At 35.4% G+C, this 23,270-nt stretch overlaps 2 protein-coding genes and 1 long non-coding RNA gene across 3 annotated transcripts in view; 2 read left to right on the top strand and 1 right to left on the bottom strand.

The window, feature by feature from the left end:
- LOC135144589 (uncharacterized) overlaps positions 1–23,270 on the bottom strand; it is a 52,995-nt gene that overhangs the window by 18,172 nt on the left and 11,553 nt on the right. The window lies entirely within an intron of this gene.
- Positions 1,862–3,672, top strand: LOC135144614 (uncharacterized). Its single transcript, XM_064076642.1, has 2 exons — positions 1,862–2,706; positions 2,882–3,672. Exons 1-2 carry the CDS (start codon positions 1,921–1,923, stop codon positions 3,323–3,325), a joined length of 1,230 nt encoding a protein of 409 aa, XP_063932712.1. The 5' UTR covers positions 1,862–1,920; the 3' UTR covers positions 3,326–3,672.
- Positions 15,242–16,875, top strand: LOC135144599 (uncharacterized). The gene is made up of 2 exons (XM_064076627.1): positions 15,242–16,067; positions 16,223–16,875. Exons 1-2 carry the CDS (start codon positions 15,282–15,284, stop codon positions 16,664–16,666), a joined length of 1,230 nt encoding a protein of 409 aa, XP_063932697.1. The 5' UTR covers positions 15,242–15,281; the 3' UTR covers positions 16,667–16,875.

Here is a 23,270-nt window from a genome sequence, read left to right as displayed (position 1 = left end):
ATCTAGCAGCTATGTTGTGTAACTCATTACCTTTTTGATATTATTTTATTATAAATATGGACATTTTGCATTGTGAAAGGGGGCAATTATATTTTAAACCATTTGTGATAAAAAATAAAAGAACCAACTCTGAAAATGTGTGCAATAATTTATGAATGTTAGTTAATGCAGCTAACCACAAACAGTCACAAAATCGCAGGTTATTTGTTCCAAAAAAGTGGGTCTTTCATGTTGATAATTTAAATATTTGATTGATTATGAAAATGTTTAAGTATTTCGGTGTTGTAAATTGCGTTATGTAGGTATACGGTTCCTAGTAGTTAATGTTGCAACTGATCCAATTTATGAAAAGGTGGATATAATTATCCCCCGGTGTAAAGTCGGGCCACTCGACTGAGGTCAAATGTAGAGGTCTTCTCCGAACAAACTGTCGCAAGGTGCGGCTCCAAAGTATTAGTTCTTGCGAGATATTATTTAAACGTTGCACAATATTTCATAGATTGTTTATTAATTTTTATTAAGAGTTTCTGATAGTAAATAATAAAATGAATTAATTTTCCAATTTCTTGTGTGTCGTCAGGTGAATGTGAAAATAGATTTTTAAAATTTTTGTTATTTAGATGTCATATCTTGGGATTTTGTTAATACAGACTTCAAAAAAAAAATCATCTGTTATCTTTTACCATAGTATTATACTTATTGATTTGTGATAAAATGAATTATGAGTCACAGCTCTTATATATGTAATAGACCTGCTGTAAGATAAAGATTTTTTTTGTCATCAATCGACTTTTAGTAATCCATAAATCTTCCAGATAAAAATAAATTATACCATGGAATTAAAAGAACATTGTTGTAAAATATACACCATGATGGTCAAAATAAAATGTAGTTAGAAAAGATAGAAGATTACAAAGAAAAGGATTAAGACACAACACTGGAAATTTGAAGTAACAAATAAAACTTTGGAAAATTTATACTCCTATATATTTGTTTATAAGGGCGATAAAACAAAAAATGAGTTTATTCTCAATTTTATCGCTGCTGTAGTGCTGTATGTATTTTTTTTTAATGCTCTTTTTATGTTTTTCACGCAATGTAAAGCTTACTTGTTGTAATCCAGCATTTTTGACGGTAACAAATCAAAGAATACCTTCGTAGGGGATAATGTTAATTAATTTTCTCTATATACTAATAAAACAAAAAAATTATTGATAGTAGTTATAATACTTTAACGTTATGAAGTGATACTATTTTTTGTCTTCGTGTTTAAGACAGTAACTGAAAAAATGTAGGAGCAACTTATTTAATTAATTTATCATAATATAAAAAATAGTTATATGTTAATTGATATCTTGTGTTTTGATGGGTCTAGAATTCGCCCAAATGTAGAAAATAAAAGTAAAGTATCTTCAATATACATTAAAAACATTATAAACATTATAAACGTTTTTATGTTAATTTTTTAAATAATTTTGTTAATCAAAAGTGTGAATATGCAAAACTATGGAATTTGAACATTTCAGATTTTTGCATATTTACACATTTTGTTTATTTAAATCAAGGTTTTTTTGAAAATTGATTAAAAGCCAGTGAAGTCAAATGAACCATTTTTTTCACTCATGCTGTTAATCACTACTTTAAATTATTAAAAAGAATCATTCCACTGGTAGATACTTTACCAAAATACCCAAATTAGCACTTATGAACTTTCGCAGTCCTATCCAGTTCATTCTTCGCAAATATTGTAACCTATGTACATCTGCTTTTTAATCTGAAGTAATAACAACACCGCAAATCGTCATTCACTTATTAAATTTTTCGTGCGTACGCCTATAAATATTCTCGACAGATTGCACAAGTTGACAGTCAATACTTGCTCATCAGCCAATCTGTTTAGTTCGCGCCAGTTCGTGAAACATGGAAGCGTTAAAAGCACGTGCCGATTTAACATCACTAATCGAAATCGTTTCAAAAGAAAATGAAATCAACAATTATACAATTACCAACGTGCAAACAAACCAGAAAGGCGAGGGATACCTTGGACAAATTTTCATTGTCAGTGTCAAGGATGCGAAGAGCGAAAAACAGCTGGAAATCGTAGTAAAGGCAGCTTTTACAGACGAAAAAGTGCGGACAATGGTGCCGATTAGAATGTCTTTCCAAAGCGAAATTTATTTTTACACTGACGTGTTGTCAAGTTTTCAAAAATTTGAAAAAGAACGAGGACAATCCACACACGTTGAGATGGTGCCCAAGTGTTTAAAAGTTTCTGTGAAGGACGAAGAGGAAGTACTAATTTTGGAAAACTTGAAGGCTTCTGGGTTTGAGATTTTTGATAAAAAGCTCGTTTTGGATGAAGATCATGTTCGACTGATTTTTAAAACGTATGGGCGGTTTCATGGTTATTCATTTGTTTTGCGTGATCAGAATCCTGAGGAGTTTGAGAAGATCGCTAAAGGATGTTCTAATGTTTATGGGGAATTTTTTAAGAACGAATACTTTGCTAACCATATGGCTGAGATGGCTAAGATGGCAAAAGCAACATTGTTACCCGGAGAAGATGACGAAATTATCGAAAAATATGAAAAATACTCCAGTACAAACCTAACGAATATTTTAATGGATATTATAACAAAGGATATGGATTATTCGGCAATTCTACATGGAGATTGTTGGAGTAACAACATGATGTTCAAATACGAGGTAAGTCGTAGGTACACATTATAGTCTATTGTAAAAGCAATTTAAATTAAGCCTAATCATTGCATCAACAAAAAATTCAATTACCTTGTTACTCAAGAAACAACCTTGAGTATATTAGCGCTGACGTGAAGGTAAAAATTACACTAATTTTATAACAATCAATTTTCTTTTCCAGAATTCCGCCAATGAAAAAAAACCTATAGACATGCGACTGATAGATTTTCAGTTGATGTTTGTTGGTACTCCTGTCTGCGATCTGTCGTACTGTTTATACTCTGGAGCTTCCAAGAAAGTATTCGACAATTTGAATGACTATCTTGAAGTTTATTATGACAGTTTTTCGTCTTTCGTGAAAAGTCTGGGGAGTGATCCCGAAAAACTTTTCCCGTTTTCAGCGCTGAAAGACCACTGGAAGAAATACTCAAGATTTGGTTTGATCATGGCTCTAGCAGTTATAAAAATGAAGTTGACACATAGTGAAGATATTGTTGATTTAACCGATGATATTGAAATGGATCAGTTTGCTGAGATTATGGCGAAACAAAAATTTGATGCAGAGAGTTATAATAAACGGGTGCGGGGGCTTTTATGGCATATGTCTGAAGTTGGTGCGCTCTGACGGTATTCTGTTAATAAATAGGATACGCAATTGGTAGTATTGGTACAATATAAAACTCGTAAATTATTCAAGGTTAGTTGTTAAAATGATCGTTAATAGTTGCGACATTGAACAAAATGTTTTTCATCACTGTGATTTTATGATGTGATAAGCACGATGTGAAATAATTTTTATTATTCTATTTTTGGTTTCATTAATAATTGTTAAATCTTATCTTGCCTGTATTTAATAATTTTGAGCGTTCATGAATCGTTTTATACATAAAAGAGGAATTCAGATGAACATCACAAATTATTTATTATAATATCACTCATAAATACTTAGATTAAAATATGTACATATCTATATTTTATTGCATTTTTTTTTCTACTTTACTCATTTAATGTCCTCATTTACCTGTAGTTTAGTGAAACATCCCTATTTTTATTTTTAACAGATAAGGCAAGAATCACGACTGTTAAAATTTTAAGAGACAGATATCAAGATACCGTGGGACAAAAAATATTCTGTCTTACTTTTCCGTTTGACACATTATTTTTCACCCCGTAATCGGGCTAATATTGTTCACTTTTTTTCCTCCCCAGTGAACCCATCTAACTTAGAAACTCGCGGGAGTTCCATACAAATTTTCATGTCGTATTTTACCCCCTTAGGCGTAGAGTTTCACAAAGTCCTTCTTACTGGGTGCTGACTTGACAAAAGGAACCTACTATCCGAATTTCATGATTCTAGCTGCAGTAGTTTTGATTCTGCGGTGATGAATCTGTCAGTCAGCCAGGACAAATCCTTTTTGTATGTATAGATTATTATTATATTTTGCATTGATGAAGCCTGTATTGCTATTTTTGTTCAAAATAAACCATGTGGAATCATTGTGACAAGGACCAAACATCCCTTAGATTAAAAAGTCGATCACCATGAAACATTACCAAAAATCAGGTGGATCAGTGGCATCACATCAAGGATAGTTCATGGAGGTTTCCGACTTTTAATTTGTTTTTACTATAGTTCCAAACTACTACGGTATTTATGTGATGCTGTGGTTACAATTATTGCATATATTTCGAAATCACCCTGTATTAATTAAAAGTTGGAAAGTGTCCATCATCACGAATAGTGACAAATCTACAATATTTTTAAAGTTCACAGGTCACTAGATGTACGAATCATTTATTTCTAAAAGCCCTGCAGAAATTTTTTATTAGCAGTTGTAAAAGTTTGAAGTGTGAACAGAATAGCGATTGAAAGATGCTGTGTAAATTTAAAACTAGTTTTCGCTTGATTAATAGTAATATATAAAAAAAATTGATCTAAAGTGTTCACCATCACGAATAGTGACAAATCTGCAATATTTTTAAAGTTCACAGGTTACTAGATGTACGAATCATTTATTTGTAAAAGCCCTGCAAAAATTTTTTATTAGTAGTTGTAAAACTTTGAAATGTGAACAGAATAGCGATTGAAAGATACTGTGTAAATTTAAAACTAGTTTTCGCTTGATTAATAGTAATATATAAAAAAAGTTGGTCTAAAGAGTTTAGACAGTACCTCCCTCGCTGTTGGAAACGTGACGACGGCATGCCTATTATGTTTTTTTTCTCATTACATTTTTGTAGCGGAGCATTTAAAAAAATTTTTGCGATGACGTCATCAACATTTTTGCAAGGACAAGTATATCAGTTTGGATAGATGTAGTGTAACACAAAAAAAATAGGGCTAGGCGGTTGAAATTTATGCGCTGCGTATGGACTGCGGTAGGCCAGTGGCTCGCAACCGATGTTATGAATCGCGAAGAAAATTATGAGAAAACTAACGTTAACTGAACGTCATTTTAAAATCCTTATCCACGACATAATAATAATAATAATATTTTTAATAATTTTCAAGTGTCGGTCTCGCTGAAAATAAAACTATTTCTGTAAATTATTAAAAATGATGCACAATTGGAAAGCGAGAAGCGAGTAAGGCAAGGATGCACGGGCCGCACTTCAGACGGGTAGATAGGATGAATAAATTTCGACCGCCCAGGTTTATTTATAAACAACGACGTCTAAACACTTCGCAATTTGACGTTTCCGGGCTAGGCTACCGTCGCAACGCATCGCAAAACGCATCTGTGCGTGATGTTCGACATCCCGGATGCTGTTATGAGTGTAATTTTTTTTTTGCAGCACATTATCAACGGGAATACATTACATCGGAAGAATGTCACGTAGACATTTGTTTGATTTGAATAAGTTTATCGCCCCAAAACAGATGACTAAAATTATTCATAAGCCTCCATTGAACAAAATATTCTGAATGTTATCATTATAATTCTTACTTTATCATTATTTTATTGTTATAAAGACGAGCGTATTCTCACATTTACCAGAAAATGGGGTGGCTCGTTCTTAATTTGATCAATAATAATAATAACGAAATATTGCTTCAATAGTAATATTGCACAGCATTATAAACTTGAATATCCAATCTCCTGAGATCCTTCAACTTATTAGTCTAAAAGTCCCGAACACTACGCTACGGGTGAACTCAATTTTCGACATCCCTATGCCTAGGACTAACGTTATGATTTCATTCCCTCTGTTTCAAATGTTGCAAAACCATAAGTCAATTGAAAATTCTTTAGACATCTTTCAGTGTACAGTCTCTGACATAAAAAATTTCCCGTTTAAGTGACAATTATGGTGAAGCCATCTCGAATGAGATAACAATTGTTTAAAGTTGTTAAGTACCTGCCTTAATGCAATGGGAATCACCTAATAAATATAAGACTTTCTTGTTTTCATTTAGTATATTCGGTATCGTTGACCTGTAAATGGGTTAGCCTGTTGGTCAACGTTAGATAATATTATTATTAATAATAATAATAATAATATTAAATTGATTGATTCATTAATTTTTTTGAGTCACCTGTTTAAGCAAATCTAAAAAATATGAATGCAATGATTAAAGGTCTATTCATATTTTGCACATTTGCGAAAGAATTTATTCGACAAAATTTGGGATGCCGTAATCAATTTTTTGGGGTTGATAAACAGATACATTTTCATTAAAAAGTTACCATGCTTACAATAAGTTCAAAACGTCAAGATTTCAAAGTATTCAGTTTTGCAATTCTTGATTTAAACATAAAATAAATTGACTCAGTCATTAATTTTTTTCATACACCTCGTATAAGCAAATCTAAAAAATATTTATGCAGTGATAAATCACAATTATAGACTCATCACACTTTGCACAATACACATTTTTGGAAAAATTTTGGGGTGGCGTAATCAATTTTTTAGGGGGGAGATGAGCAAAGATATTTTGATCAAAAATTTACTATGCCTATGATAGCTTCAAAACATCTCCAAGATGTCAAAGCATTCAGTTTTGTGGTTCCTGATTAAATCAATATAATAAATTTACGCATTCATTAATTTTTTTGAGTCATCCTGTATATGCAAATCCAAAAAATATGAAGGGAACGATAAATCACACGTATTGCTTCGTCATACTTTGCACATTTAAGATAGGATTTATTCAGCAAACTTTTCAGCTGACGTCATCAATTTTTTGGAGGGGACAAGTAAATATATTTTGAATAAAAACTTATCATGCCTACCATAACTGTAAACCATCTCTAAGATTTCAAAGCATTCGGTTTTGCAGATTCCAAATTAAATGTCAAAATGTTGTTTCCTAATTTTGATTTTTTTTCCCAAAAATTTGGACGTTTCGGGTAAAATCTCAATTCGGAGTCATAAACTACATGTGTAAGATTATGTTATTCGATACAATTTAAAACCCATTTACTGTGTACAATTTTGAAATGACGTCATCACATTACTGGTGGGGATAATTAGACAAATTTTCGTTAGCGTTTTACCATCTACGTGATATACCTAATATAAATACAAAATTTGACAACAATCGGCCTACTTTCGGAGATTATCTGTTTAATAAAAATCATATATTCCTGTTCATAATGTGATGTAAATATATTTTTTGCAATCATGACTTGCTGGACATGTGCTTTTTGCTTTCCGTTGTCACGGAGACCTTAAAATAGCCCGGAAACGTGAAATTGTTTACGGCGCCGTCACCGTCGTTGTTTATAATTAATTCACAGTTAATCTTTTTGGTTTAAAAGTTTATTCGTTGCAAAAAATATTGTAATATCCAACGTTTCTTATGCCGTTTCATGTTTGTTGTCTGCTTACATTTAGGCACTGAGTACGGGGGGGAAGGGTCACAGAAACGCAGGTTGCGTTTTAGAACTTTATTCTAACACTACCTAATCCACACTATCCAACTGTACAATCACCTCTTATATATATATATATTCCTTACGTTAACAATTTTCCCTACTCATTTTATTGACACTATACTACACCTCTACCGGACAAGAAAAAAAAAATTACATTTAGGTAACATTTAGATGTAATTTTTGTCTGAAACTAACACATTCGCACAATCATTCATTCTGAAACTTGGTTTAAATTAAATCTAAACATGTTATGACCTACGCTAACTATTACTATTACAAATTTTCTTTTGATGACTTTACAAGACATGCTACACTACATGCAACGTGAGCCGTGCATAGCGTTAGTCATCTTTATGATATAATTTTGTTCTATTTTTATGCACTGTTACCTGTCTACTATTTTTAATTGCTTTCACATTTGGTGTTTCTTCTTCTAAAACTTCGAAAGGACCGTTGTACACAACACTTAATTTATCACCTGTTTCGTTTTGCACTAAAATTAAATCACCTTTCTTATAGACTATGGGATTAGCATTTTTATCGTACTTATCTTTCCGTTTAAGTTTACTTGCAACTAAATTACAATGTGCATCTTGATGTGCTTTCTGTAACCTAAATTTTAATTCTTTAGAATAATCGTCAAAATTATACAATGGCTCAATTTCCTTAACTAAATTGCTAGGAATTTTACATTTTTTCCCGAAAACTAATTCATAAGGAGTGTACTTTGTTTCCGTATGTACTGTAGTATTATAAGAAAAACACCAATAAGATAGCTATGTACTCCATGATCTCGTTTTATTTTCTGTCATCGTTCTCAAATAAGCTCCTAAAACTTTATGAGAATTTTCAAGTGCCCCTATACTCTGATGATGGTAAGATGTAGAATGCAACTGCTTAATATGCAATAGTTTACAAATTTCAGCCATTGTTGATGAAATAAATTCCGTACCCCGATCTGAAGCAATTTCTTTCGGAATTCCGAACCGTAAAATAAAGTTTTCTACAAAATTTTTAGCTACTGTTATCGTGTCTTTGGTTTTTAATGGATACGCTTCTACAAATTTAGTTAAATCGCATTGCAGTGTGAGTATATAGTTAAAACCATATAAATCTTTTTCTATAGGGCCTACGATATCCAAATAGATTTTCTCAAACGAAGAAGATGGTGTAGATGTAATTACCATTGGTTCTTTTATATGTTTACTAAATTTCTGTTTTTGACAACTATCACATTTTTTTACAAAATTCGTAACGTCTCTACCTAATCCTGGCCAAAAGTAATATTTTTTAATATTATTTAGCATTCTGTTAATTCCTGCATGACCACTAGTTGGTAGTAAGTGGAAATCATTTAAAATTACTGTTTGCTCATCTTTATTAATACACGTTGAGCTCCTGACACAACATAAATCCTTGGAAAAGGAAGGTTGAACTTATTTGTATTTTGGGTACCCTGTGAGCTCATTTCATTATTACATATCCTAGCTAGGTCTCTTATAACATGCGCATTATCATTATTTTTTAAAACTGTCAACTCTGTAATATCAAATTTTTTACAAATTAACGCTAATTCTCTCGACAACTCGTCTCGCGCTGATGCCGATCGGGATTTTAGGTTTGTGTAAATTGTTGACACAGCAGGAATATAGGTAAAATTTCCAATCTTTTCTTTGTGATATTTCTCAAAATTTTTGGAAATTGCCTTAGGATTAACTACCAATTCAATACAATCTTTGGGTTTTTTGAGTATTTCTACAATATTCGGGTGATCAGTCCGTATGTTTGCAGTAATCTCTGAATTGTCATATTTCTGGTCACTGGATTTACATTTTTTTACTTGCGCTCTTGTCATCACAGCAATCAAATTTTCATTCATACTTTTCAATTCATTCGATGACACACTCACTCGTGATAAAGCATCTGCAGAGACATTATCTGCTCCTTTCACATACTCAACAACAAAATCATACTCTTCCAAACATAATCTAAATTTAGTTAATCTGCTAGAGGGATTGGTAAGATTGAATAAATACACCAGTGGTCTGTGATCAGTTAAAATTTTAAACCGTTTACCATACAGATATGGTCGAAAATGTTTCACTCCCCAGACTATAGCTAATAACTCTTTTTCTATAGTTGAGTAATTCAATTCGCCTTTATTTAGAACTCGACTGGCGTAAGCTACTGGTTTACTATTTTGATTTGATAAAATAGCTCCAACTGCTATCCCAGATGCATCAGTTTGTAAAATAAACTCATTTTTTTCTGAAAAATCTGGATAATCCAATACCGGAGGTTTCGTAAGAGCATTTTTAAGATTTAGAAAAGCTTGCTGACAAGATTTAGACCATTCAAATGTTACATTTTTCTTACAAAGTTGATTTAAGGGTGCTGCCCTTTCAGCAAATTTTGGTATGTACTTTCTGTAGTAATTAGCAAATGCCACGAATCGTCTTACTTCATCAACTGTTGTCGGAATAGGATATTCATTTAATATTTTAGTTTTACTAGGATCAGGTAAAATACCATTCGATGTAATAATATGTCCCAAATAAAGAATCTCTTTCTTCAAAAACTCACATTTTACTGGATTAAGTTTCAAGTTTACTTTCCTAAGCCTGTTAAATACTTTAATTAAATTAGAATTGTGATCTTGTAGATTTCTTCCAAATACAATTAAATCATCTAGGTAGACAAAACATTTTTCATAATTTAAACCAGACATTGCTATTGTCATTAGTCGTGAAAAAGCTCTGGGACTTGTTTTTAAACCCATCGGCAACCTTTTCATTTGAAACTGCCCCTGGTTTGTAGTAAAAGCTGTATAAGGTCGACTTTGTTGTTCTAATTCTACCTGGTAGTATCCCTGACTCAGATCTAAATGAGAAAAATATATCGCTCCCGCTAATGAATCTAAAATATCTGTTATATTCGGTAAGGGAAATTTATCGTCCTCAATTTTTTGATTAAGTAACCTATAATCGATAACTACCCTCCATTTCTCTTCACCATTTCTATCATTTTTCTTTGGAACTAGAAGAAGTGGTGACGAATATTCGCTTTTAGATTCTTCTATTATATCATCTTTTAACATGTTACGTATTTGTTTTTCGATTTCTAGTTTTTGTGTTTGTGGAATCCTATAGGGTTTGACATAAATAGAACTTGTATTATCCTTCAGTTTAATGGATTGTTTATATAAATTAGTAGTCGATAATTTATCTTCTGGTAAATGAAATATATCAGCGTATTTAGCACAAATATTTTCAATTGTTTTCTGTTCTTGTGGATTTAACGACTTTAAGTTTAACAAATTTAATAACTTTTCTACTCTATCAGCCAGAACTGTATTTCTCTCAAATTTACATATGTTATATTCACATAATCTTTGCAACTCAGGTACACAGTTTTTCAAACATACTTCAGTTTCTCTTGTATTGAGAATTTTGACCGGAATTTTACCATTTTTTGGTCTAACAATACTGTTGGCAATAAAGACTTCAGGACATAATTCTTTTGACACAATAACACAATCTTCTTTAATTTTTGTCGATAACCAAAAAACAAACTCACATCGCGGTGGAATTGCAATAATATCATCATTATCAGAACGTAACGGTATTATAGTTTCTTTATTAAAATGTGACAGAAGTAAAGTATCCTTTTCAAAATCAATAACTCCTCTAAACTTTTTCAGAAATTTTTTACCTATAATGCCATTTGTTGAACACGATAAATTTTTAAATACGTAAAATTTTTGAACAAAATATTTTCCATTATATTTCAATTTTAAATGAACGTACCCTTCTGAAAAAATATAACCTGTAATCCCCTTAATTTTCAATTTTTCTTTTATTATTTCATTATCGCTAGATAAACATTCATGCTTAATAGCACACAATGAAGCTCGCGTATCTACTAAAAAACTAAAATTATTATCGTTTACTCCAAAATTTACCCATGAGGTGCCATTGCATTCACAAATTTCATTAATTATTACTTTCTCGAAAAAACTGGTGGTTACGGGTTCCTACTTCTGTGTTTTGTTTCGTCGTTTCTTGGACATGATTAATTTGTTTATTTGATTGGTATTTACGAAATGAATTGTTGTTATGGTTATGATTAAAAACTTTCCCTGTTGAGTATTTGTTTCTATTAAAATTACGATTTGTGTTTGATGTATTCCCTCTTGCATAATTTGATCCATTTGCGTTATTATCTCTACCAAATTTGTGTGAATAGTTCCAATTTTTATGTGAATAATCCGAACCTTGGTTTGATTTATATTTCTTGCTAGCGTTATTATAATTCTGTTTATTGTGATTTGCTGTCATAATTTGATTTTCTGGACCGAAGCGTGATATTTCTTCATCCTGCGCTACTTGAATCGCGTCTTTAAGAGATGAAAAATTTCTAGATGCAACAATGATACTTAATTTTTGATTACGCAAGCCATCCGCGAATCTCTTAATAGCATTTTTTTCATTCACTGATTTTAAAATATTAAATGCTGTCGAATCGCCAATTTTCGCCATTAGCTTGTGATATAGTAAGATTAACAAATATTTCTTCTATTTCTTTACCAAAATCTGAAACGGATTTATTTCCTTGTGTGGCGCGCATTAATTTCGTTTGCAAAGCGGTATCGCTTTTCCTTGTAATCAAATGTGTTTTCATATCCGATATGAGCAAAGCAACACTATCGTAATTCGATTTAAGTCTAAGTTTCGCACCAACTGAAAGACGTGTTTTCAAGACAAAATTTATTAAAGAAGGTTTACCGGTTGATTCTAACATAGTATCGTAAAGTTCTATTGCGTCAATCAATTGCATTGTTACAGCCTCATCATCATTCATGACAGGTAATAGACTAACAGCCGTTTTAAGATCAAATGCCATCTTGGAGCCGACACTCGTACTGGTACTTTTTGAAAAATTTAAAATTTCTTTGTATATCTTTCGTATCTCACCGTTTAGTGCATTTAATTTTTGAATATCTTCGTCAGTATACTCCTTATTTGTTACATCTAATTTAACCTGCTTGTAGTGCTTGTTTACCTGATCTAAACATTTATAAATTTGATTTGCTTCATTTATCTTCCTATTTACACACTCAATAGTGCGCCTATCCCGACCGATTTTTATTAAATAAGTTCTTATCTCTTTTAATTTGTTATGAATGCCCGTTAATTTTAACTCCATCAAAAGTTTCTCAACCTTTCATACCAAATTAGCATATCAAACATTTTACGCTAAATCAAACAATAATTACAACGATCAGCAATAACAATGAACCCAAGTTTTATATCTAACATGCAAAAAAAAAATGCTCGATGCAATAACTAGTTAATTTGCTGAAGTTCCAATGTTCATTTCCTACGAGTGAAAATGTACTTTGCACTTCCTTTGACCGATGTTAACCCGACATATTTCCTTTTTGAAAACCTGTTACAATACCTTATGCGCAATTTCACGAACTTAACCACTTTTTCCCACTTTCAATAGATTAAAACTTAACTTGATTTTCACTTTCCATTCAATCACTGCACGGTAACACTACATCACTATGCCTCTGTAGTAGCGTCCCTGGAATGCTCCAATTCATTCTTATGGATTTCTTGACGTACCACTTTTCTTAGCATTTTCTTACACTTTTTGATTCCCAGCCATAGTAATAAAATTACCAACACAACCGTCAAACAGATTAAGATCCAATCCGTCTTCGTTATGGTCGCATCCCCGCTTGCTGTTTGCGCAATTATGACTTCTTCTTTCGACGTTTTACTGCCCATGTCTTATTTTCCTCTGACAACGGGTTTCAGTTTCAATTATCCTGGAATCATCATTTAGGCACTGGCAGGATCGCCATGTAATATCCAACGTTTCTTATGCCGTTTCATGTTTGTTGTCTGCTTACATTTAGGCACTGAGTACGGGGGGGAAGGGTCACAGAAACGCAGGTTGCGTTTTAGAACTTTATTCTAACACTACCTAATCCACACTATCCAACTGTACAATCACCTCTTATATATATATATTCCTTACGTTAACAATTTTCCCTACTCATTTTATTGACACTATACTACAATATTGTACACAACACGTTCGTGAAGCCTGCTTCCCGCATTCTCGCAACCGTTCATGCGGGAAGCAGGCTATCCCGAACTAGTTTTTCCCTTCAAATCAGACACAGCACATCCCAATTTCACAATGTGAGAATACAATACAATAATAGAATAGATAACTGTTATTATTCCACTGTAATTTATCCATGTGCTTTACAACGCATTCATATTTTTCCATTATTGTTGGTACGATACATCAATCAATGCACTGTATGTAATAAACAAAACTAAAGTATGATTAATTAATGAATGCATAAAAAAGTCTCTTCTGGAAACTTTACAAGAATAACGTGTACTACATTAGCCGATAAGCAAGGCGGAGTGACCGTCGTCGTCGCGCTTAGACATAAACAATTCATCCAAATAAGTATATAAACAAACGTTTGTTACATCACTGAATGTTGAACAAAAGTGTGGTCTAGGGTTACTTACGCACAACTTCCCTCGCCCTTGAAATACAGTCGAACAAATACCTAGTTTAGCTTTGTCTTGATAATGCCAACGTGGTTGGCGAAACGCGTCGACAAATACACTTCCCACAAAAATTATCGCACCCCCTCCAGTTCTAGTGCACCGCACTATTTGTAGCTACCATGTATATATAGGGATAAATTTATGCAACTCAATGCCGAATAATGACAATATTTAATTTGATTTTGACGGATATGTTTCTCCTACAGAATACTGGCTACTTTAATGTTTCCTCGACATTTCATGACCCATAGAGAGTATAAAAAATTAGGTCTCGGGGCTCAGTCAGTGTAGCGTCTGTTCAGATTTCAATTAGGCAGATAATCTCCGAAAATATCGGACTGATTGTATTTTATATCTATGTTAGGAATATTGTGTAAATCATAAAAATTTGCCTAATCTCCCTGTCAATGTAATGACATCTCAAAAATGTGTATGATGAATTTTATAAAATAGCAAACAAATGTTTTTGTTTTATAGAATACAAATTCGCAAAATCAATTTTTTTAATTTTTCAAAGAAGCGGGATTTGTGGCACTGTACTTCGGAGGCAAGGGATGTCCTGTCAAAATAACTTTCGACCAATTTTTTAAATAGCTGCTATAAAATCATTTATAGACTTTTTGGATTTGTGGTGTATCGGTATATTTTTTTCTGAATTTGGTTAAAGAAAATTTCACTCTGAGTACGAAAATAATGAAATAATATGTGAAATTATTAGATACAGTTAGTTCAATTAATAATTGAATAAATTGAGTTAATAATTCCACTTTAAAAATTCCATCTTGCTGGAGTTGAAGTTAAAGTAGTTATTTGTACATTGTTACTCTAATAATAATAATCATAATTTTTTATTTTTCTAAGAGATCATTCCAATGTTGTTGTGTTTAATTTCTTTTAAATAAACACTTCAGTACTTTTGAAATATATATCTAGTTCTAGAATTATAATCTTTGTATCTTGCTGAAGAAGTAACACTGCAACCCACCATTCAGTCATAAAATTGTTTCTTCGCGCGCCTAAAAATACGACATGATTACGTAACTTAACACTCAACATTTGTTGATCAACCAGTTTGTTAGATCGCGCCAGTTCGTGAAACATGGAAGCGCTAAAAGCACGTGCCGACCTAATATCCCACATCGAAACCGTTTCTAAAGAAAACGGAATCAACAATTACATTATTACCGATGTACAAACAAACCAGAAAGGTGAGGGGTACCTTGGACAAATATTTCTAGTCAGTGTTAAGGACGCGAATAACGATAAACAACTGGAAATCGCCGTAAAAGCAGCCTTCACGGACGAAAAAGTGCGAGCTATGGTGCCTATCAGAATATCTTTTCTAAATGAAATTTATTTTTACACTAACTTGTTGCCGACTTTTCAAAAGTTCGAAAAAGAACGTGGACAATCTACGTATGTTGAGTTTGTGCCTAAGTGTTTTAATGTTTCGGCGAAAGAACCAGAGGAGGTGCTAATTTTGGAAAATTTGAAAGCTTCCGGGTTTGAGATGTTTGATAAAAAACTTGTTTTGGACGAAGACCACGTTCGATTGATTTTTAAAACGTATGGGCGGTATCATGGTTATTCATTTGTTTTGCGTGATCAGAATCCTGAGGAGTTTGAAAGGCTCTCTAAAGGATGCTGTAACGTTTATAACGAATTTTTAAAGAATGACTTCTTTATTAATCACATGGGTGAGTTAGTTAAAATGGCACAAGGCACACTGTTACCTGGAGAAGACGATGAAGTTATTGAAAAATTTGGAAAATATGGCGATATAGACCTGAGGGACATTTTTAAGGACGCTATATCAGAAGAAATGGATTACTCAGTGATTTTGCACGGAGATTGTTGGAGCAATAATATGATGTTCAAATATGAAGTAAGTCGTACACAAACATTGCATTCTTTTGTATAACCCATTTAAATTCATCTTAATTAATTACTCGACAAAAAATGACTTGTCTTGCTACTCGAGAATCAACTTTGAATAAATTAACTTAGTCCTAATTTTCTAACAATTAGCATTCTTTACAGAAATCAGCGAACACGAAAAAGCTCATCGACATTCGATTGATAGATTTTCAAGTGGTGCGAATTGGTAGCCCTGTGTGTGATTTGTCGTACTGTCTGTATTCCGGAGCATCGAAGGAAATATTTGACAAATTGAATGATTATCTTAAAATTTACTACGACAGTTTTGCAACTTTTGTGAAAAGCATGGGCAATGACCCTGAAAAACTTTTCCCATTTTCGGCTTTGAAAGATCAGTGGAAAAAATATTCCAGATTTGGTTTGATCGTGTCTCTTGCAATTATAAGAATGAAGTTGACTAACACTGAAGATATTCTTGATTTAACTGATAATGTTGAAATCGATCAGATGGTTGATATTATGGCGAAACAAAAATTCGATGAAGAAGGTTACAGAAAAAGGATGCGAGAGCTTTTGTGGCATATGTGTGAACTAGATGCACTGTGACAGAATTTTATTAACAACCTGTGGTGAGAAAATCGGCACAAAATAAGAGTTACAAATTATTCAGCTTTGCAATTATTGTTTAATAGCTATGACACTGTATTGCATGATTAATTCACAAAATGCTTTTCAAAAAGAAGCTTCTGACATTTATGACGCGATAAGTGTAATGTAAAGAACATCATAAATTGTAATAAATTACTTATAAATAACTAGATTTATCAAACCTCTATACCCCTTATGTTTACTCTAATTTTCTAAATATCTCTCTTAGATACCCTTTTGATGTACGGATGGCATAGAACGTGTAGGTAGGGTGCAATGGGAATATGATTGCCAGATGTTCGAGATTGTATTTTGTTTAAGAACCTCATACCTCTCTCTTCTAAGCATTTGTTTACGTACAATAATCTTAAATAAATGAAATGAGTGCGATAATTTCGCATTATCTAATTTAAACGGGTGAGGTGATAAGTTAAGTTAAAATTACTGTCGCAGATAAAATAACATTATTATTATGTATTTTTTAATGTTAATAATTTATGGAATTTGGTTTTATCCTTATTTTTAAAGAAATGAAATATTGTTTCTGATGTTTTAAACACAAGAAGATAACTAAGAAATCGTTTTCAATAAGTTGTTATTATTTTCCGAGCGTAAACTAAGGAAGTATTGGAAGTAGGTCATATCATTGGTTAAAAATTTGTGCGTTGGATTGGTAAATAAGATTTAAATTTTATAAAATAATATTCTTCTGTATTTGAGATTTATGAATCCGCCTTGAGGATTTCTCGAGCCATCAAAATTTTCGCAAAAAATTTAAATTGTGTAAAAATGTAAGTGAAGTTCGCGTAAGGACAGTCGACAGCGCAGTGATTACTGTGGCTGATTTTGGTCATAAAACAGCGTGCAAGTACCGCGTTCCATTCTTTCATGGGTCATTTTTTCTTACACTTATTGTTATTATCTGTTATACATCTTTTAATGTATATAGAGGTTATTACAAATACAATTTCGCAAAATCAAATTTTATAAGTTTTCGAAAAAGCTTGATATGTACTACTGTACTTCAGAGGCAGGGAAGTTCTCTCTAAATAAGCTTATACCAAGTTTTTCAAATTTGTATATATGTATAATGATGCAGTTTAACGTTTTACTCGGAATACAGTTGAGATTTTTGCTGGAAAACTTAGAAATTTAAACACAAATCTCGCTTTTTCAAAAAATTATACTGTTTATGGTAACTTCTATTTATACATAAAAAATGGCGAATAGCAGTAATAGTGTAAGAGAAACAGAGAGGTCACTGAATCGGAATCGAGGGCGCAACAATTTTTGCATTCCAACTCTGAGGCAGTACCGTTGGCCACGGCGCTACGGAACCAACGTTTGCACCATCACTTATAACTAAAAGGATGTTATACGTGTTAGGGATGCCTTTAGTTCCCCTAGTGACAGAAGGGGTTCACAAGAGGGTTTGACCTGAATCACCAACACTGGCGAGAGTGTATGGCGCAGGACAGCCGAGAACAGCCGAACGAGTGCGTCTGCGCGGGAAAAACAGGAGTAGTCATGTTGTTGGTTGAGACAGCCATTAGCGCGTACAAAAGATCCGAGCAATAAAGAAGTTTAAACAAGTGGTCGTTTACCCTTATCACAACCCCTAATCATTACATCAGAAGTGGGATTCACGATTCAACTACAATGGCGGAAGGATCCCCAGCATCACACACCTCGGTGGAGGAACGAATTGAACCACTGGCGTCGGTCGACGGGGGGCGAGCGTCAAGAAGCTGAAGATGAAACAGGTGGTTTAAGCAGTCCACAAGTTAAAATGGATTGGCAAGAAACTTTGGTATCACTTATGGCCGCCCAGCAGCAGCAATTATTCGAGCTAACGCGTCGTACCAATATGGCGACCGAAATACCTACAATGACTTCGGGCCGCACCCAGCCATCGACTTCGTCTGTTGTTTCTTTCCGACTAGCAGAATTCGATCCCGAGGAAAATGATCATCCGATAGAAGAGTGGTTAGCTGTAGCCACTAGGTTAAAAGAAGAAGAGCATATCGGAGATGGACTTATGATAGCAAAGGCTGGCGAAGCCCTTAAGGGAAGTGCTCATCGCTATTACTGTAACTGGCGACCAGTGCTTCGTACATGGGACGAATTTTGTAAGGATCTAATTGTTGCTTTTCCGGATCGTCAAACCGCTGGTGCGCGTGCTTTTACCGCCGCAACTTTGCGAAGCACCGATTGTGAGTCTTTAAGCGAATACGGAATTCGTAAGCTGCGAGCCATCGATCGTTTCTACGCAGCCCTACCGTGGAATATCAGATTGAGCATGGTTGAATATGGGCTCAATCATGGTGAAACGCAGGCCGCCATTCGTATGCAACAGCCGGGTACGGATCGCGAACTTTTAAAAGTACTGAGTGAATACGACGCGCGTCGTCGAAAAGGTCGTAAAACGCAAGCTCCGCGATCAACCGAGCCGATCAGTTTGGTCGCCCCCGAGAAGCGTCAAAAAAGAGGACCTAAAGGCGTATGTTACAGATGTGGTCAAAAAGGCCACCACAAAGCTAACTGTGACATAAGACTCGACAAAGATCAAAAAGGTGAAAATTCTGCGCCTGCAGAAAAGAGTGCTAGTGGAAGCAGACCACCAACTTGTACCCACTGCCACAAATTGGGCCATACAGTACCAAATTGCTGGTATAAACACGGTAAGCCCAAAAGAGCTCTTGTGTTTAAGAAGTGACGCCAACTTCAAACAACACCGCTCGCTACAAAGTTGTGTAGTGGAAGTACACTTGAATGTGTGTACCTCATCGATAGTGGCGCGGATGTGTCCCTTATCAAACATTCTATAGTAAAGATATTAAATGGTATAGTCGTGCCTGAACATACAGTACGTGCTTTTATGGGTCTCGGTACGACAATTGTGCACGGTATTGGTACATGCGAACTTCTCGTTGTGTTGCCGACAGTGACGTTGGAAATTGCTTTTGTGGTTGCACCGGATGAAGTGATTCCGGGTAAGATCGACTTAATTATTGGCTGGGACGTGATTAGTCGACCTAATTTACGCGTCGAAAAAAATGTTGACGGCCTTGAGCTACACCATGACCTAGGCCAACTTCAAAAAGTCCTTACTGTGCAGTCTACGTCCGATGTAACAATAAACCAACACGAAATTGCTGACTTAAGGCCAAAAATAGAACAGATGTTAATTTATTACCGAAACAAAACACCAACTCATATTACGACTGGAACGATGACCATAAAATTAAAAGATCGTAAACCAGTGGTGTATCACCCTCGTCGGTTGGCTTATGAAGAAAGGATTGAGCTAAAAAAAATCGTGACTGAACTTTTAAAAGACGGTGTTATTCGCGAAAGTCATTCGGATTATGCTAGTCCTGTAGTACTTGTGAAGAAGAAAAATGGCGAAACTAGAATGTGCGTGGACTACAGAGACTTAAACAAGCGAGTCCTGAAGGAACTGTATCCCTTGCCGAACATACAAGATCAAATCAACGCACTTTACCATGCAAAATATTTCACGATTTTGGACATGAAGTCTGGTTTCTACCAGATGGAAATAGAAGAAGGGGCTAAACACGTGACGGCTTTCATTACACCTGATGGGCATTACGAATTCAACAGAATGCCTTTTGGATACGTCAACGCTCCAGCGATGTACCAACGCGCTATAGACAAAGCTTTGGGTGATCTAAAAGGTACGAAAGCGGTTGTCTACTTGGATGATGTCATGGTACCGTCCACCACAATAGAAGAAGGAATGACCAACCTAGAAGAAGTGTTAAGTGCTCTCGCTGAGGGTGGTTTTTCCTTAAATTACAAAAAGTGTACGTTCTTCGCAACGGAGACCGAGTACTTGGGCGTCGTCGTAAGTGAAGGATCGATCCGCCCTAGTCCTCGAAAAGTGACGGCACTGACTCAAACTCCGGCGCCTTCGGACTTAAAAGCTGTCCGGCAGTTTATGGGACTTGCCAGTTATTTCCGCCGGTTCATTAAAGATTTTGCGACGTTGACCGCTCCAATAACGGCGCTACTGCGTAAAAATCAGACGTTTGAGTGGACAATGCAATGTGAAAGTGCACGCCAAATGGTAATCGCAAAATTGTCGAGCTCTCCAATTTTGAGAATTTATAATCCAGAACTAGAGTGTCAACTACACACAGATGCAAGCTCGGTAGGACTTGGTGCAGCACTTCTTCAGGAAGAAAATGGTGTCGTGCAACCTGTAGCGTACTTTAGCCGCAGAACTACAGACTGTGAATCAAGGTATCATTCTTACGATTTGGAAACCTTGGCGATTGTAGAAGCTGTGGAACATTTCCGTGTTTATTTGTACGGCAGACATTTTACAGTGTACACCGACTGTAATTCGGTACGAGCGACCGCGCTGAAAAAGAACTTACACCCACGCGTGGCTCGCTGGTGGCTCAAATTACAAGATTACGATTTTTCCGTGGAATATCGGCCGGGCCATAAAATGGCTCATGTGGATTATTTGAGTCGAAATCCCCTTGACCTTGATGACGAAAGCAACTTGAAAGTGTGTGCGTTGAAGACGTTAAATGCTACGAAAGTATCGGACGTGCAAACCTTGAAAGAATTCCAACAAAATGATGGTTTTTGTCGTAGTATCATGGACAATTCAAACAGTGACTCTAATTACAAAGTGATTAACGACATTGTGGTGACCAACTCTGTAAAACCAAAGTGTTTTGTGCCTGTTGCCGCCCGTTTATTGGCTATGCAATTTTACCATGATAAGTCTTCACACATTGGATGGACCAAGTGCATTGAGAAGATGCGCGAAGATTTGTTTTGGCCAAAAATGGGCCAGTGTTTGAAGAAGTACATCCGAAACTGCAGATCTTGTGTTCTTGGAAAATCGCACACAGGCCCTAAAACTGGATTATGGCAGCATGGTACACAACCGACAGATATTTTAGAGACCTGGCACATCGACCATGCTGGACCTCTAGTTAAATCGCAAGGATGCACTCAAATTCTTGTGATAATCGATGCTTTTTCGAAGTATTGCCGTCTCCATCCGATACCGAAAAAAACGACTGATGATTCAATTTGTGCGCTAACAGCAGTGTTCGCAGAATTAGGAAAACCACAGCGACTTATAGCTGATCGAGCTTCTGCCTTTACGTCTATAAGTTTCCGGAATTTCTTGAGCGAACAAGGTATTGAACTTCATCACATCGCTACTGGAGTTCCGCGAGGAAATGCCAAAGTGGAGCGCCTCATGCGAACTGTTTTCAACCTTTTACGTGCAACGTTAACACCAGAAAAGGAAAAGAATTGGCCGACTGCACTTGCTGCTATTGAGGATGATCTCAATGTGACTGTCCACGCTACGACTGGTCACGTGCCAGCAGTCCTACAATTGGGACTAAACCCACGGCTTGCTGCTACTCGAGAATTTTTGGGTGATGCACCGCCAGATGACAATTTTGTCGATCCCGAAATGGCCGTCAAGGAAGCCCGAGTGCGAATGAGAAAAGCAGCAGAGGACCAAGCACGACGATTCAACGTGTCACGTGTTGGTGCAGACTTGTTTCGAGAAAACGATGTCGTAGCAGTAGAAGAATCGCAATTGGCTGGAGGAGGAAAACTCAAGGCAAAGTTCAAAGGCCCTTATACTGTGTGGAAGGTCCTGCCCAACGAACGATATGCGTTGGTAAAGAAGGGGCATCGATCTACTGTCGCCGCCCATGAGCAGCTGAGACCTTGGCCCTCTGCGGAGCACCAGGTGTAAAAAAACAGGTATGAAATGTTGCAACAATTGTCAAATGTGTTGCGGACATTTTTGAGAATTGAAGTGCTTATGTGCTGAAAACTTAAATGAAAAATAAGAGATCGGGACTAGAGTTTGGGGTCTGGGATCGGGGACCTGCAGGGTCGGGTCAGGGATCCGGGATCGGGAACTCCTGGTCTTGAATTTCAGTTGTTAAGCACTCAAAATAAAAAGAAATAGTGGAGAGTTGAGGTAGAGTCCGGGACTCGAAGCAGGGACCCAAAGTCAGAGATCCGTGATCAGGGACCCACAGAGGTCAGGGATCTGAGATCAGAGGCTAGAGGTCAGGGATTCAGAGTCGGGGATTCACAGAGCAAATGTTCAAAAATTTTAACATTAGAAATAGTACAACATAAAGAAAAGGAGATTCTGTTTGTGTTTGGACTTGCAGGTGACACCTGGCAGTCTGCACAGGCGTCGCGAGGACGCTCCGATCGCAGAATGGCCGTGTTAGGGATGCCTTTAGTTCCCCTAGTGACAGAAGGGGTTCACAAGAGGGTTTGACCTGAATCACCAACACTGGCGAGAGTGTATGGCGCAGGACAGCCGAGAACAGCCGAACGAGTGCGTCTGCGCGGGAAAAACAGGAGTAGTCATGTTGTTGGTTGAGACAGCCATTAGCGCGTACAAAAGATCCGAGCAATAAAGAAGTTTAAACAAGTGGTCGTTTACCCTTATCACAACCCCTAATCATTACATACGTATAGTTTGGGTTTCTGCGAAAATTTTGATGCGCAAGGTAAAAATCAAAACCGATTCATA

Source organism: Zophobas morio, unplaced genomic scaffold (genome assembly GCF_036711695.1).
Source record: "Zophobas morio isolate AGI-343-1 ecotype UQ-CSIRO unplaced genomic scaffold, CSIRO_AGI_Zmor_V1 ptg000108l, whole genome shotgun sequence".
NCBI lineage: Eukaryota > Metazoa > Arthropoda > Insecta > Coleoptera > Tenebrionidae > Zophobas > Zophobas morio.
The sequence above is the reverse complement of the archived record's forward strand: the minus strand, read 5'-3'. Positions and strand labels throughout refer to the sequence as shown.

What these genes read in the sequence shown, in the direction of transcription:
- LOC135144614 (XM_064076642.1), top strand. Translation starts at nt 1,921, where the DNA reads ATGGAAGCGTTAAAAGCACGTGCCGATTTAACATCACTAATCGAAATC. An exon ending in ACATGATGTTCAAATACGAG is followed by an intron (nt 2,707 to 2,881) that starts GTAAGTCGTAGG and finishes TTTCTTTTCCAG; the next exon opens with AATTCCGCCAATGAAAAAAA.
- LOC135144599 (XM_064076627.1), top strand. Translation starts at nt 15,282, where the DNA reads ATGGAAGCGCTAAAAGCACGTGCCGACCTAATATCCCACATCGAAACC. An exon ending in ATATGATGTTCAAATATGAA is followed by an intron (nt 16,068 to 16,222) that starts GTAAGTCGTACA and finishes CATTCTTTACAG; the next exon opens with AAATCAGCGAACACGAAAAA.